The sequence below is a fragment of the Peromyscus eremicus genome, chromosome 5 (genome assembly GCF_949786415.1).
Source record: "Peromyscus eremicus chromosome 5, PerEre_H2_v1, whole genome shotgun sequence".
In the NCBI taxonomy this organism is placed as follows: Eukaryota; Metazoa; Chordata; class Mammalia; order Rodentia; family Cricetidae; genus Peromyscus; species Peromyscus eremicus.
In genome coordinates, this window is record NC_081420.1 from 72,771,200 (window position 1) to 72,788,724 (window position 17,525).

Sequence of the window (17,525 nt, forward strand, 5' to 3'; positions counted from 1 at the left end):
TAAAACAAAGGCTCAGGGAACATCATGGAAGAGTAGGCAGGAACGTGGTAGGAGCTGGAGGACCACTGTGACTGCTCTGAAAGAGTATCTGATTTTGCATCCATGAATGCTCAGCAATACGGTTGCTGCCACAAGACCAGACCAGTTGATACCAACATGAATAGATGCAAACTTCCAGGCCCTACTGGTAGAAGAAGAGCCATACTCAATGGCCATTCAGAGAGGAAGAAGCAGTTTCCTTGAAGGATGAGCCTCCTGATAGGTTGCCCAATAGTGAACCACTCAAGATTTCTGAACAGAGATGTAATTGATGGGTATCAAATAAATGGCTGTTGAGAGACCGGACAAAGAGTTAAGAGTCTAAGATGTAAATAGACACAAAAGAAGAACATGAAGCAGTATGGGTACCTAACATGAAAGTGGGCAGCAAGGACATCTTGAAATCAAGAACGTGTTTGTCCTGCAGGAAGACCTTGGAATCTTTTTTGGGAGGCAGGAATGATTTCTGATGTTTCAAAGACATGAATAAATCTTTCAGTAGAGATGTGAATTGCTTAACCCAAAATCATTGGCAGAGATTTAGGTAAATTCTGGTTTAATCAAAATCGCTTTTCAGAATAGCTTGCCTGCCATTGTTATGGTGAATGAGTTTACACTGTGTGTGGGTGGGCTCAGCCAACAGGCCATGATGGAGACTCCGGCAGTGAGCGCTGAGAGCCTTGAACACATGTGAATGCTTCGTATGTAGACTATAAGGGACTCTGAGATTTCCAACTCTGTGACAAAGGTCATGTGGTGCTATGAAAGTTGGAAAAGGAGATGGCCAATGAAGATGGTCTTATTTCCGGCACGACACCTGGTAATGGCTGGGGATGGTGTTCACACATACAGCCAGCAGCCAGCAAGCTGAATAGTTCAGATTCACCTTAAATCTCACTGAGGGTTTGAAGGGAAGTTTATTTTCTTTCTTTGGCTTTTGTCCATGTCCGGGTTTTAAGCATAGCTCCTGGCAGCTTGGTTTATTTAAAGGATTTCCAGTAATTGGAGCACTGTCCAATATTTAAATTCTGCTAGAAATAAGCTGAAGTGTTGGCAGAGAGAACAGCTTGGCTTGTGGACGGACAATCAGTGCTCTGAATAGAGACCAGCATTTCAGGTGGCAAGGTTACATCCGGGTGACCCAGCATGCAGGGTGTCTCCGCGGGAGAGTGATTGCTCTTAGCAGGTAGATGCTATTTTCCAGCAAGGTCATGTTACTAAGAGAGATGGAGTGGATTAGTCAAAGTGGCTTCGAATTGCAGTGCTCCAACAGGCCATGATGTCCTCTGTCTGAAATCCCTGGATTTGGACTGAAGGCAAGATCCTGTATCAAAACCAAACCAAACTAAACAAACAAATAAACAACAACAACAAAAAGGAGCAGTGATCAGTTTGAAAAACTGACAAATGAAGAGTCTCAGTACTAAGAAAAAGTTGAGTCAGAAACCATGTTCAGTGCTTTGTGTAGCTAGCTCATCTCGTTAGCAAGGAGTCTCCCAAGTGTGCACTTTCGTGAGCCTCATTTTCCAGGTGAAGAAACTGTCTTCAGAGCACGCAGCCTGAGGCTATGCTGCCTTAGGGAGAGCCAGGCTCAGACTTAGGCACTCTTAGCTGATACATTATGCCTGCCCTTCCTGGGAACAAAGATCCAACAAGGTGATTGCAGATTTTATGAGTCTTGCCATACTCCACCCACAAAAGATAGGATTTCTGTCATGTGTGAAGAAACAATGTTTCATTTGTAAAATATGCCACTGAGTGTTTAACAACCTGTGCTCCCACAGTTCTGACAGTGGCTATTTTTACTCTCTGAGTTGGGCTTGGTGCAGCAGGAACTTCCATTTCCAGAAGCTGTGTAGGCTTCTTGTCTTGGTACTTTGTGAGGACCCAGACTCTGTATGAACACCATACATTTGGATGGAGAAGGGGGAAAATCATTTCACAGTCATTGTAGAGGGAAAAGGCCACATATTAGCAAAACAATGAGAATATCAATTGTGTTATAAACAATGGCAACAGTAGAGGATACCTTTGAAACAAGTAGGTACGCTGAAGAAATTTTAAAAATTCAATATATGGCATCTGCATCTTTATGGGAATGGAACTTTGCAAGCGTCTAAGATTGTTCCTATAATAAAAAGCATGTTAAAGAAGTTAAATTTTCTACTTTTTAACCTATGAAACTAACAGGGAATTGTTTGTTCCTCTCACAGCTGAATTTGTATTCCTCTTGTGGGGTGTTTATCTCTGCTACGCGGTGCGGACAGTCCCTTCCGCCTTCCACGAGCCTCGCTACATGGCTGTGGCGGTTCACAATGAGCTCATTATCACGGCTATATTCCATACAATTAGGTAAGTGATCTGTCTTAGCTAGGGTTTCTATTGCTGCAATGAAGCACCAGGACCGAAAAGCAAGTTGGGGAGGAGAGGGTTTAGTTGGCTTACATTTCAACATTTCTGGTCATCACTGAAGGAAGTCAGGACATGAACTCAAACAAGGAAAGAACCTGGAGGCAGGAGCTGATGCAGAGTCCATGAAGGGGAGGTGTTTACTGGCTGGTTTCCCACGGCTTGCTCAGCCCCACTTCTTATAGAACCCAGAACCGCCAGCCCGGGGATGGCACCCCCCCCCATCATGGGCTAGGCCCTCCTCCACTGATCACTAAATGAGAAGATGCCTTACAGCTGGATCTCATTGAAGAATTTCTTCAATTGAGGCTTCTTCTTCTGATGACTCTAGCTTGTGTCAAGCTGACACATAAAACCAGCCAGTACATGATCCTTGGAGGTAGCAAAAACACTGTTGTGTTTTGGGGGTGTTTTGCAGTTTAATTTAAATAGCTAAGCTGGAAGAGATGAGTAATTGAAACATTTAAGAAGGATAATGGTTTATGAATATCTAATTTGTTGCAGAAATAGCAGATGAATTTAGCTGCTCTTAGCCGTTCAGATGAGTTTTCTTTCTTCTGACTTCATTTATTTTGAGGATTAGCTCCATATTATTATATTATGTAAACCTACTTACAAGCTACCATGGGATATTATTTATATGTCATACTGAGTTACTAAGATGTAAAACAACACACGTATATGTGATGAAACAGCTGTAGGGAACTCATCCTTTTTATTCACATTAATATGCTGGCCTAGACTTCCAAACTCTTAGTGCTCAGACACTTCGTGGGGAGGGGGGGGGCTCTACGGAATGCTCTTCACTGTGTTGACTGCATTCTTGTGTTCACATTTCCGGCACCCTCTTATTTTAAACATGGTCTCTGAGCTGAGAGTGTATCAACTAGCCATTGTTCTGTGCTTGTCTCATGTGTCTCTCCTGCAAATGAGGAGGAAGGAGGAAGAGTAGCCAGATGAAACAACGTGCATCTGACTTTTGAGGCCTTTCTCATGCATCACAATACAAAATGAAATGAAAATCTCAGGGGCCAGATAACAAAAGGAATCCTAGCATTTTAATGAAAACAAAACAAAACAAAAAGCCATACAATTGCTTGAAACATGCTGAGAGAACATTACATTTAGGACTGTAATTAGAAAAGTTGAATATCTTTGCCCTGATGAAGGGGTTAGGGTTCATTCATACTTCCCTGGAGTTTTAGTGCAACAGAAGGCTGGGGAATGTGTGGAAGTTTCTCTGTGTGATTGTTTCTCTGTTGTGGTTTGTTTCTGCTCTTTTGGGGGGCCCGCCACCCAGCTCCCAAATAAATCACACACAGAAACTTATTCTAACTTATTAATACTCAGCCTTAGCTTGGCTTAGTTTCTAGCCAGCCTCCCTTATCTTAAATTATCCTATCTACCTTTTGCCTCTGGACTTTTCCTGTTCTCTTCTGTAAATCTTACTGTTACTCTGTGACTTGCTGTGTAGCTGGGTGGCTGGTCCCTGGTGACCTCCTCCTTCTCTGGCTACTACTTCCTTTCTCCTCCATCTCTTCCTTTTCCCTTTTCCCAGATTTCTCGTTCTATATATTCTCTCTGCCTGCCAGCCCCACCTATCCTTTCTCCTGCCTTGTTATTGGCCGTTTAGTTCTTTATTAGACCAGACAGGCAAAGTAACACAGGTTCAGAGTTAAACAAAAACAAAAGTAACACACCTTAAAATAATATTCTGCAACATCTCTCAGAAAATATTAACTTTTACCTTTGGAAACAGATGATGCCAGAGAGCAGTTGGAACTCCAGGCAGATGCAGTGCTTAAACTTTTAAACAAAAAGAAGGTTATCTAGTCCATTAGCCCTGGAAACCCCATTGGGTCAGGAGTTGGGGAACTGGCGCAGCTTTGTCTTGCTGCAGCTCAAGAGATAGAGAAATAAAAGAAGAGAAGAAAATTAAAAAGCATTGGAAATCTGAGAAGAATAATAGAGTATGAGATTAAAAGTAAGCCAAGGGAAGAAGACTTCTTAAATCCACTCAGACTAGAGTACCCAGAGCTGAGAAAGAATGCCCTGGGTCCAGAATGTGGGAAAAGACAGAATACCTTGTCATGGTCCCAGTGGAGTAAAGCTAAAGATTACCTTCCAAGTGAAGTCACTTTTTGTTAGCGGTCTCCAGAATGTCAAGAGTGTAAGTTTTAAGATTTAACAAGCTTGTTTCTCTGTAACCAATTACAAGTCAAATGTTCTGTTCACAAGCCACATGGTTAAAGCCTACAAGGAGTCCTCATGAGTGGTTTACCGCCCGCTGTTATCACAATGGAACTAAGGAGTGAGAAAAGCTTATTGCCTTACAATAAGCTGCCAGCTTCCATAGAAACAAATTGTTAAAATTAAAAAAGTTCAAAGAAGTTGCATGAATGTACCTGTCGGCTTCAGATGTCCTCGGTTTGGTCCCATACTAAATATGATTTTTAGAGGATTTGGAAATTGAAACTAGCTTAGGTCCTTTCATCAATAGACAACTAAACTGTTTCTTAGATAAAATTATAAAGGTATTTTAATAATAAGGCAACATATAGTCACTACAGAAAAATTATAAAATGGTTAAGAAAGAAGTAAGCCCCTCATTCATACTCTTAAAGATAAGCACTGTTAACAGAAGTATACCACTTTAGGTATTTTTATGTATGTGTGTGTATTTGATACATTTTAAATTTTGGAATCCATATTGCCAGAAAGGACAAATGAGTGAAATTGTAGTTTCACACAATAGGTCTATAGAACACTGATTTAGAGCATGTGGGGAGGAAAGGAATGGAAATAATATTTTAAAATCAAGTCTTTCCAAGTCCTTCTGGTGCTTATAAAGCCCCAGGAAAAGAAGCAATAACAATAATTTTAAACCAACAAGATCCATTTTAGTCCTCGTTTTCTTGAATGAAATACTGTTGACTAAGGCTCTGGTATTAGGAGAGACATGCTATCAGTATGACACATGTATTCTTGCTTGTCTGCTTCCAGTGTGACATTTTACATATGGATATATAACATATGTGTATGAAAATTTATGTATTTACTTTCATTCTTACAAAACTGAGTGATTACACAAAAACAAACCAATATCAAAGAACTGAATCTGAAGGGGTGATGTGCAAAGGCCTTTCTCCCAGCCTGTTCTAATCCTTCCATTTCAGAGCTAGCATAGAGAAACCCTTCAGGAGTCTACAAGGTTTTTTGTTTGTTTGTTTGCTTGCTTTATTTTTAAACACACAGTTTCAAATATTGCTATGCTCCTGGATTTGAGATCCATTTTTGCAAAGCTGAAATACTGTTTTAAAATTGAAGCTTCAAAACAACCACAAAACTACTTTTCTCAAGATACTTCCAGCCAGAGCTACAACCTGGCAGTAATTTAAGGCTGATTAAATTGAAAGTAATTAATGTTAGTACTATTTCAAAGTAATTTTTTGGACGGTCACCATTTTCACTTAAAGTGTCTGGAACCACTACTTCTTCTAGATATAGGAGGAAGCTTGCTATGTAAAGCACTTACTTGTGTCGGCTAGGAGAAAGGATTTCCACTACAAGAGGATGCTTATAGACACAAATCCATTTCCACTCGTGTGCCTTTCTGTGCTAGTATTTGCAATGGCCACTAAATAACTGAGTTCATATCATTTTTCTAGGACATAGCATTCATATGTATACATGTGTGTTGTGCATGAAAATGTGTGTGTCATACACACTTCAGAGACTGTTATCTGTTGCTTAGTATGGCAGTCCCATTACAATGATTTAAGAAAATTTCACATGACTCGAGGAAACAGATCATGTCAAAAGTTTATCGTGCCCTTGAATAAAGTACCTGCTAAATACATTTAAGACCTAGGGAAGGCCGCTTTTCTCCAAAAGAATTAGAGAAGGTGGCAGTCTAGAACAGTCATGTGACATGTGGGCTGACATCAATGTTCTGCATGTCCACGTATGCAATGAGTTTGGTTTTTCATATCTCCAGAAGCATAGGGAAATAGCCTTCCATTTTGGATGATCATGAGCTTCTTTTTTAGCTTGATGTTCTAAAAGGAGGGAGGAGTGAAACGAGGAAGCAATACCCTTGGTGACACTTTTGCTTTAAATATTAGTAATATTAATTTACATAGCAAAATTGTAATGAATGTGGTACCTTGCAGATTTTAAATTAGTTTAGTCACATTCAGCCATTAATACGTTTGCTTTGTAGTTAGAATGTAAACCCTTGGGAAGAGATGTCTCAGTAGTTAAGAGCGCTTGCTCTTCTTCCTGAGGAGCAGGGCTCTGTTCCCAGCATCCACATTGAGTAGTTCACAACTGCCCTATAATTTCACCTCTAGGGGAATCCAGTGCACTCTTCTGGCCTCCACACATTCTTGCACACATATGCCCAGACTCACACACACACACACATACAAACAAACAAACACACACACACACACACACACACACACGCATACAATTAACAATAAAATAAATCTTAATAATATAAGATTTATTAGTATTTTAGCTTTTCAAATTTTATGTTATATGACATTGGAACAAAATCCTCATTCTTCAATTTCTAAAGCAGTAAAATAGCATATTGAGAATTGGGGAATATACAGTGTATGAAGAAATTTAAAAGGGGGATTATAATTACAATAAAACTTTTATGTAAGAACAGCCCCTGGTTTGGGCATGGGATGAGTCCTCTTAAACAGAGTTCTGTTTGCACATGCACCTGTGGATTGACAGGAATTCTAGAGCAGACTTGAGTATTAAATCCTCCTTGCTAGCTTAAAGAAGAGCTTTATGAAAAACCTCAATTGGAGATTATTCTAAATATTATATTGTAAATTATTTAAGACAATTTGATAATTTTTGAACACACTAAAGCTTTATTTGAAAATGTCCCTCTTTCTGAGTGTGCTTCTCAGAGGTGAAAAGTGTTTATACAGCATTGAAAACCCTCAGCACCACAGAAAAAGAGAGAAAATAAATAAGAGGGCTTCTCAAAAATTATTAGCAAATCCACCTATCTATTGCATTGTTCACTGTTAAAAGTTTTTGAGACTATTCACAAAGACAAGTGAATAATTAACTACTACTTCCTGCCTTTACTTCAACTGATGTTTTTAAAATAAAGAATGTTACAAGAATCTATTCAGACATGACGTGCAACTAAATTTTCCTTAACTACCATCTATAGCTTCCATTTTGAACCCATGTGCATTCTTAGCTTTGTAGAATCAATATATATATATATATATATATATATATATATATATATATATATATATCATATCTACATATGTCAACATAAAAGTATTAGCATAGTCTATATGTAAGTACAACCTTAAACAATAACTTTATAGTTCTGCCAACCTAAAAGTCATGTATGCCTTTATTTTTCTGTGAGGAAAATGTATGCTATGGATGCAGCCTTTTGTTTTTCTAAGTACATTGAGAGGAAATGTTTCCAAACATGCTAGATTTTGAAGCAGAAATCTCTACCTTGACTGCTAACATGGAGAACTCTCCTTTCAGATTTGTGCTCGCCTCGAGACTTCAGCCTGACTGGATGCTGATGCTCTATTTTGCACATACTCACTTGACTGTGACAGTCACCATCGGGCTGCTTTTGATTCCAAAGGTATTCCTCTAGCATTGCGTTTGTTCTTGCCAAGCAACTGTCTGAAGGCGCGCGGAGTCTTTACTTCTCTTAAAAGTATCTGTCACTGTGGACAAAGGGAGTGTGGGGATTTGCTTGATGCTCCCAGAATTGTCTCTAACATTCCTCCTCAAGAAAGTGGGTGTCTGTTTCTTTGGGAAATTATTAAACGTCTTAAATAAAATGTAGGGACCTTAATTTATACCAGAACCCACTATCTCTTTTAGTCCCTTTCCAAATATTTTTATTTCTACTTCACTCAATCATTACGACTTATTCAAAGTCATTCTTGCTGAAGCTGGCAGTAGTAGCAAGGCGTTTTACTTCTGGTTGTGAGCCTAGCCCTTAATGGCTGGGCAATCTCTCCTGCCAAGCAGGAATTTTTCAAGAGTTGTCCTGCTAACAACTTCTCTATATTCACCTTCAGAGGAATCTTGTGTCAAAAATTTAGAAAAATTTTGTGTAAATAAAATTAGTGAGTGTGATATTTTGTACAGAGGAACCTATAGTGATATATTCTAGTTAAGATTTGCCTAGGCTTAAAAGGGGAAGTGGATAAAAGCATTCCAGGACTCAGCTGATGTGGACTTCACCTTTAAGTAGCTGTGTACTGTAACATCAGCCAAGACTCTGATCTGAGTTTCAGTTTCCTTGGAAGTAAAACTCAGAATATGTAAGATGATATTGGAATTTGGGCTAAAAGGATAGTATACAAGTTACAGCATTACAGTTATTATCACAACTATTCTGTTGTGTACAGAGAAACATGGTGTTACGGCAGCTAAACTCAGAGCTGTAATTTCTTGTCTTTCACTTTTGGCTTCATCTCACGTCTCACATTGAACCTTTAGGTTCAACCTGATTGAAAAGACTGAACAATAACAAACAATAAATATTAGTTGTACTGCCTCCCTGAGTTATGTTAACTGATCACACTGTTTTCAGAGGTTACTTTGTCACTGTAGTTTATCCAAGTTCTTTAAAATTTTGTAATACAAATTATATATTTATTAGATTAATGGATACTTAGACTGTTCCTTCTATAAATTATTGCTGAACTACAAAGAGAATTTAAATCTATGTTCATGCAAAAGCCTTGTTCATGAATGTCCACAGCACCATTATTCATAACAATCTAGATGTTTATCGGCTGATAAATGTATAAGTAAAACATGGTATATCTTTATAATGGAATATTATTTGTCAACAACAAAAAAAAACAAATTTAATGCAGACTGGGGAAATCATCAGTCAGTAAAGTACTTGCCTTGCAACCATGAAAATTTAAGTTAAATCCCCAGAATCCATGTATGTACATATAAAGCCAGACTAGTGATATACAGTTATAATCCCAGTGCTGAGGAGTCAGACACAGGTGGGTTCCTGGGACTTGCTAGCTGGACAGCCTACCCAGCTAAGAGAGTTCTATGCAAGTGAGAAACCTAGTCTTAAAAAATAAGGTGAACAACATGCCTCTGGTCTTAAAAAATAAGGTGGACAACATGGCTCTGGCCTCCACATGCACACACATGCATGTGTGAACACACACACACACACACACACACACACACACAAAGGCACACTCTCATTCACCCACAGTACACCCCTCACATCTGGCAGCTGTACTTAGGAGTGGGGCAAGGGAAAAGGAAATGAGTAAGATAAATATTTAAACTAGCATTTTAGATAAAGCTCTAAGGAAAAATGATGAAGCAGGAAATGTGTAATATCTGACAAATGCCCGTCTGGAGCATGCCAACCAAACACATTTACTGTTTAGCTATCACCCCACCTCCTGACTCTTTCTTAAACGTATGCTTGTGTCAAAGATTTTGGTTGAGAACAATTCTGTTCACGTAAGTACCCTCCAGGTGGTATAACCTTGTGACATGTGGGACACTACCATATTTACCACTCATATCTTTAAGTCTGTGGAACCTATGGGTCTCCCAGGAAAAGAGGAAAAGCAAGATTTAGTCACCATGGTTTTTCAATAAGTACTAATTACAAAACACAGATTGTTGTTAAGTGGAAGATTGCTGCTTCCCATGTTGTTGTACACACATGGATAATTGGTGTTCTAGTTTTATTCCTCTTGAGGAAAGAAAGGGGTGCATTTGGCTTACAATTCCAAGTCATAGTCCATTGCACCTAAGTGGAAGTTGGAGCAAGAACTTAACATCATATCCACAGCTAAGAGCAGAGAAAAATGGATGCACTGATGCTGCTCAATCATTTCACCTAGCATTGTCTCATCTTATATAGTTCAGGCCCCAAAGCCTAGGGAATGGTGACACCTGCAGTAGTAGAGGCCTTCCTATATCAGTTAACAACCAAGACAGTCCAAACAGAGACGATGCTCAGAAACCAACCTGATAAAGACAAGTACTCAACTGAGACTCTTTTCTTAGTGATTCTAAGTTGTGGCAAGTTGACATTAAAAACTAACCAGCACAGTTGACTAGGCTAGTTGTTTAATGAAAACTGCCTTTAAAAACCTTTCTATCATAAAAGAAATGATCTATTAAATTTTAAGTATAAATACACTCTGAAAATTAGACAAGATTAAAGTCCCAAGTGATACTGAATACGCAGTTCATTGTGCACACACCCAAGTTCCGTTTTGCTTTCCTTTGCAACAATATTTTCACAGTTGGTGACAGTTGTCTGAGTCTGGTGGAGCTGTCTCTACATGATCTATTATTTTTAAAGAAATGTTTGAACTATTGATAATCTGGGGCAAGAGAATCCATGTTTTCTAAACTTTTATCTCAATTTTCATAAAACATTGTCTACACATTGTTTAAGGCTTGACTAGATTGTTCTGACTCTCTCCTGCCTGCTATCACTCACCCAACTCGTTCACCCTGACTTCAATACCTAAGGAAAATGCAGACAAGTCACAAAACCAAACAATATCACATAAAAATAATCAAAATGGGATAAAGGGGGAGCTTGATTAAAAATGGCGTGCTTGAGGAGAAATCTCTAATATCAGTTAAATTTTCCATTTTAATTTAAATACCATCTGAGTGAAGCAAGATAGTACTCTGCTCTGTAGGAGTCCCATGTCTTATAAAGAGCTCACTGATGACCAAGGTGTGACTGGGATCACATATCCTGTCCACTGGGTTTTACCTAAAGCCAAATGCAGAAGCTGGAAAGTCACATCCCTGTCTCTAGGGCTAATTATCTGAAGCAGAAATTATTGTATTATTATATCAAAACAATTTTCATCCGTACACAAGTACAACAAATCGCTTCTCCTAGAGAGACTTTCTTATGATTCTTCTACTTATTTTCTTTTTTAAAAAGCAAATATATTATGGAAAACAAGCAAAAATTAACACTGGAGTCCTAACAAAGAAACACGGGTAAATAAAGTTGGAGTGAAAGAGTGAACGGAGCTGGTGTTACCTCACAAATAGCTCTAGCACATTCCAGGGAACGCAAATCACAAACACAGCCACAAATCATTGTTAAGCGTTGAGTGGGTGAATCCATCTAGATGAAGAGATTAGGTTAGTGTCAGTCCCTTAGAAGATGTCGTGCTATCTAACAATGAGTTGACCCCTATGGCTCACGCTGAATATCTGTTGCAGTTTTCACATTCAAGCAATAATCCCCGGGATGACATCGCGACAGAAGCCTATGAAGATGAGTTGGACATGGGTCGTTCTGGATCCTACCTGAACAGCAGTATCAATTCAGCCTGGAGTGAGCACAGCCTAGATCCAGAAGACATCCGGGTAAGGTCAAAGGGGCTTTTTCATCTATGTCCGATTAATTCAATTTATGCCAGTGATGCAGACAAGCATGTGTGGATTGAAGCATCTATGTGCACGTGTGTTTCCGTCTGTTTTAAAGAAAAAGAGAATGTATGTGTGGGACTGAAGGCATCATGAAGTAAGACTACAGTGTAGAGTCATGCCAAAATTGTGCTGCACAAAACTGCCTCAGCTCTCACACTTGCGTTGGTCACAGTTCCTAATCTTGACTGGCATGTTGGCATACCATGCTTTCAGCAAGGTAAGATACACCTGTGAGCAGAGAGACTGGCTTGTTTAGTATAATGTGTGAGAATGGATCAGCCTCTGAAGGAAGTAGATGCTTTGGACTACTTTGCTGTTGCCAGATCCATCTAGTGTCAGTCACAAGTTATCAACAGCTACATTGCTTCCAATCCCCCACAGAGTTACTGTTCAGCTCTTCTTAGGATGCTGGGTTTTGTTGTAGTCCAGATCCAATCTTTGCCAAACAAGTTGAAAATTCCAAGTCTTTGCTCCACGAAGCAAAAGTAAAACCTATGAACTCGTGTCTTAAAGTTCAAAGTTTGTTTAAGAAAAAAAAAATCCACAAAAGTATTAGAAAGTTAAGAGCAAGGAGAAATTGATGAATGCATTCGTTACAATTGTCTGAGAAAGCTCAGTCTTGTTTTTATAAGCATCCGTCAGGTGTTTTCTGTAAATACTAAATCTGTGCCTTTTTAAATGTCCTCTTGTTCCGGCAGGATGAGCTGAAAAAACTCTATGCACAGTTAGAAATATACAAGCGCAAGAAGATGATCACCAACAACCCCCACCTACAGAAAAAGCGGTGCTCCAAGAAGGGCTTAGGAAGGTCCATCATGAGGCGTATCACCGAGATCCCAGAGACCGTCAGCAGGCAGTGTTCTAAGGAGGACAAAGAGGCCACAGATCACGGTGCAGCCAAGGGGACAGGCCTTGTCCGGAAGAACCCCGCTGAGTCCTCAGGGAACACGGGGAGACCCAAGGACGAGTCCCTGAAAAATCGAGTCTTCTCTCTCAAGAAATCCCACAGCACGTATGACCACGTGAGAGACCAAACCGAAGAGTCCAGCAGCCTACCCACAGAGAGCCAGGAGGAGGAGGCCACGGAAAATTCGACCCTGGAGTCTCTGTCGAGTAAAAAACTGACACAAAAGCTCAAAGAAGACAGCGAGGCAGAGTCCACGGAGTCGGTGCCTTTGGTGTGCAAGTCAGTTAGCGCTCACAACCTCAGCTCAGAGAAGAAGCCTGGGCACCCGCGCACATCCATGTTACAGAAGTCACTCAGTGTCATTGCAAGTGCCAAGGAGAAGACGCTCGGGCTGGCTGGGAAAACCCAGCCTTCGGGTATGGAAGACCGATCTAAGTCCCAGAAACCTCTGCCGAAAGACAGAGCGTCAAACAGGAAGTACTCGAATCCGGATAATGCAGACACGAAAGATTCCGGCCTCCCAAACTCCAATCATGTGGAGGAGCTAAGAAAGCCCCAGAAATCCGGGATTATGAAACAGCAGAGGGTCAACCTCCCCACTGCCAATTCTGACCTGAGCCCCAGTACCACCCAGATAAAGGACAATTTTGACATTGGAGAAGTGTGCCCTTGGGAGGTTTATGACCTGACCCCTGGTCCTGTGCCTTCAGAACCAAAAGCTCAAAAACACGTATCAATTGCAGCTTCTGAAGTGGAGCAAAACCCAGCTTCTTCTTTGAAGGAGAAGTCCCATCAGAAGCCTAAGGCAGCTGAAAGTCTTCACCAACTCAATCACAAGAGTGTAGACAAGACAGAGGTGTGCCCCTGGGAGAGCCAAGGTCAGTCCCTTTTGGAAGATGAGAACCATCTGATTTCTAAGACTCCCATTCTCCCAGGGAGAGCCAGAGAGGAGAATGGGAGTCAGCTCTACACAACCAACATGTGTGCTGGGCAATATGAAGAACTGCCCCCCAAAGCCGTGGAATCAAAAGTAGAGAATGAAAATCTCAACCAAATGGGAGACCAGGAGAAACAGACATCTTCCTCTGTGGGTATCACTCCTGGCTCCTGTAACTCAAGTAATAACTCCCACCAACCATTAACATCACGAGCAGAAGTGTGTCCTTGGGAGTTTGAGACCCTAGATCAACCAAATGCTGAAAGAAGTGTAGCTTTTCCCGCCTCCTCTGCTTTAAATGCAAACAAGATAGCAGGACCTCGGAAATAGGAGGTCTGGGACACTTTCCAAGTGTAGCACCTTGGGAAGAAAAAGAGGAATCCCCAGTATGATATAAAATAGATCTGAAAATCAAAACTTACCAAGAAAGTTTTATCAGCCTGGGGAAATATGGCACGTGGTGTGTGGTGAGGTGAAGAAATGTCCTGGAGAAGGCTGGAAGCAGCTGTGCGTCACAAGGAGGAAGTCCGGCTCAGCCGTGGAAAGTCATTCCCAGAGCAACACTGGGGAAAGCTTGGCATTTCAACTTGTTTAAGGGACATTGCCCTGTCCGTCTTTACCCATGGGAATGGATGGTCCTAAGCAAGATTAACCAGGAGGCACAGAAGATGAAGGCATGGATTTTAAGATAGGGAAAGCTTGGATATCTGTGACTGGAATTCTAAGTAGCTGATGGAAAAGACCTACTTTACCTATTTAACCTTGGTAGCACTGCTAACTTAATGCACCCCAATACCTTTTATATAAATGATTGCTCTCATTTTCTTAAAATGTATGTTTCAGTACATTGTTGTGTCTCAGATTCAAGCATTCCAGATTGTATAATTTTTGCAAATAACTTTGATATTATGTGACACAACACATTTATGCAATCCACAGCTACTCAATTGTCATCGCAAACTACCCAATACCTGCTATCTATCAACTGTAGTTGATTCTTGGAGTACAGTAAGCTTTCTCTGGCTTAGGAAGCCGTAACTGTTATGATGTAAACTTTTAGTTTGGACCGTGGTTTATATAGTATGAAGTTGGATTTGACTCTATTATTTCTCATTAGTTTGTGTAATGTCTTAGTTGTTTTTTTATTTTTTAATATAAGTTGAGTTTCTTGTTCTGCACTTCTTGTAGGGACTCTGAAGCTCTGAAGCTCTATTAGTCTTGGAGATGAAGTGGTCCTGCTTAGTCATATGTCTCAGTAAGTTAAGGACAACTTATCCATTGTTTGTTCCCAGTCAGCGCTAGACTATCCCAGTACATTGTCCTTTTGAACTCTTTCAGTATTTCATATTACCATTTCCTAAGGAAGAAGCTGAGTGAGGAAACTGTGCTGTGTGTCATTACTAACAGAAGAGGAAAACTCTAGGAATGCTGTGAGAATGAGAGCATACTGCAGGTCCAGGAAATTGCCTTTCACAACAAATACAGAAAGGTAGCTCCTAATAGCACTTTCAAGGGATTATTTTTATAAAGAGAAAAATTAATGATAGCATCAAGATCATTGTATGGATATATTTTTATTATGCATACTGAAAATATGATATTTTAAATTACCTTAAACTATTTATTCTCATAAACTTTTATTCATTGCTTCACCTAGGTTTAGAACTTGCTGGGCTCAAATCCCAAAGAGATTTTATAACCTGATTTACTCAAAGCCCATAAGGTGTTATGGGTTTTTCATCCTCCCCAGCACCAGAACTTACAAGTCCTGTAAACTATCATTGCAAGCCGCCTAGCTCAAAATGCCAAGCATAAGATTTGTTCGAAACCCTCGAATCATATCTTATAGAACTTGCTGCATTCCATACTGATCTCCTAGCATGAACATCCTGAGTTGCTGATTTAGTGCTAAGGATGTTATCTTGAAACGAGATTCCAAAGTTCCGTCACATTTTATGTAAAAAACGAATCACTCAAAACTACAGCCCAGGCTTGCCTTTCTCCCATCATCACAAACACTGAACAACTGCTTATTTGGCCAAGACATTTCCAGCCAAAGGAACCGTTCTTTCATTTGGTGAGCAACAAGGAGAATTTGCTAGGAGGATGGAAGATGGGGAGAAGGAATCAGAAGGTAGATACAAGACTTTTCTTACTCTCAGTGGAAGATAGAAACAGAATGCTTTGTATCTATCGTCAAACTTTTCTCAGTGTTTATTTTTTATTCAGGAGTAAGCAAGCACTTGAAGAGTTAGCAGAGCCATGCGTGAACTACCCTCACCCATTTGCTTGCTTCATGCATTACTCAGGTTGGTGGGGTAGGTTTGGAGAGCTATAGACATTTTATTTTTAACTGCCCCTTCATCAATTTCTATCACCCCGTCCTTGCCCATCAAAACCTATCTGCTAGATGGCTTTGGCATGCTATTCTGAGCAGCATCTGTGAACCTGGATTTAGAGTTTCTAGACTCACGTACTTGTTACACTTGTGCCCGAGGTCTCTTAGCACTTGATTCACTTTTGAGAATTAAGCAGTCAACTGTCACTGATTTCTGTTGCACTTCAGGATGATCCTGCTTGACATGTGGCTAGCAGAAGATTTGCCAAATTTTACCTTAGTGACAGTCTGCCCTTCCCCCATAGGTTACTCTCCACTATCACAAATCAGCGCAAATGTCTAGGGTCTTTTCTAGCATTTCATTGTCATGACTTATCACCAAAAGAAACTGAACTCTGTTGTTCTGGAAGCTCCTTTTTCCAGGCTGAGAACAATAGAAAGTGCATACCGTGTGAAGGTCTCACAAACATTTGCTAGGCTGTCCTCTTCAGTGCATGTGCAGACTGCATCCTGTCCTTGTTTTAAGCCAGGGTTTATAAATAAGTAGATTTATATCAGTCTTCATAGAAGTGTATATTTTATGCAAGAATTAAATGCTTTACAACATAAATTATTACCCCACCCCTCGTAAGGTATTGTCGGTGGCAATACAGATTGAAACCCGACAGTTGTCTTGTATTTGCTTCCTAGGTTTCTGCATGCAAGTGGTGATAGGTAGGACTGACAACACACTGCCTTTGACTTCTAGCATTTAGCAGCCGAGAGTTGTAGAGTCAACAAAGCTGTAAGTCTCTTCACTTAACCTGTGGTTCTTCTACAACTACTATCTGAATCTACAGCATCCCACCATGAAATATTTGGTAAATTTATGTTGTGATGTGTTGCAGCATGTAAATAACTATAACTTCTCTGCAATAAAACATTTATATGAAAATGATTGTGTGTTTATATATCAAAAGTTGATTATATTTATCCAACTTATTCAAAGGAATTACATATAGCTCTGTGGCATTGGTTCTGGATGTGTGTGTGTGTGTGTGTGCGTGTGTGTGCGTGTGTGTGTGTGTGTGTGTGTGTGTGTGTGTGTGTGATTTTCTTGTTGCCTATCTTTGGCAATAAGTAATTAGCCAAGTGTGATCATTTGTTGTCAGTAAAATCCATAAGGCTAGTGGCTGTGATTTTTAAAAGTTTCTATCATTCAGTTAGTCTTATTTATTTATTCAATACACACACCAGTCAGTCTGCTCAGCTGTGATGATATAAAGGTAAACGAGGTTTCTAAGAACATTCAGCTCATAAGAATATCCAGTCATACACATACTATACCAAGGGGCATCACTAAGTTAAGGGGTCAGGGGAAAGTCAATTAGAGAATTCAAGTTCTCTGGGGCTAAATCCCAGAAAAACATCAGGCATGA

At 40.0% G+C, this 17,525-nt stretch overlaps 1 protein-coding gene across 1 annotated transcript in view; it reads left to right on the forward strand.

The window, feature by feature from the left end:
* Gpr158 (G protein-coupled receptor 158) overlaps positions 1-16,204 on the forward strand; it is a 376,347-nt gene extending 360,143 nt beyond the window's left edge. The window contains exons 8-11 of the mRNA XM_059263676.1: positions 2,253-2,391; positions 7,990-8,095; positions 11,716-11,862; positions 12,624-16,204. Coding sequence (XP_059119659.1) covers positions 2,253-2,391; positions 7,990-8,095; positions 11,716-11,862; positions 12,624-14,099 — 1,868 coding nt within the window. The 3' untranslated portion in view covers positions 14,100-16,204. The remainder of the gene's footprint in view (positions 1-2,252; positions 2,392-7,989; positions 8,096-11,715; positions 11,863-12,623) is intronic.
* Positions 16,205-17,525: the final 1,321 nt, after the last annotated feature.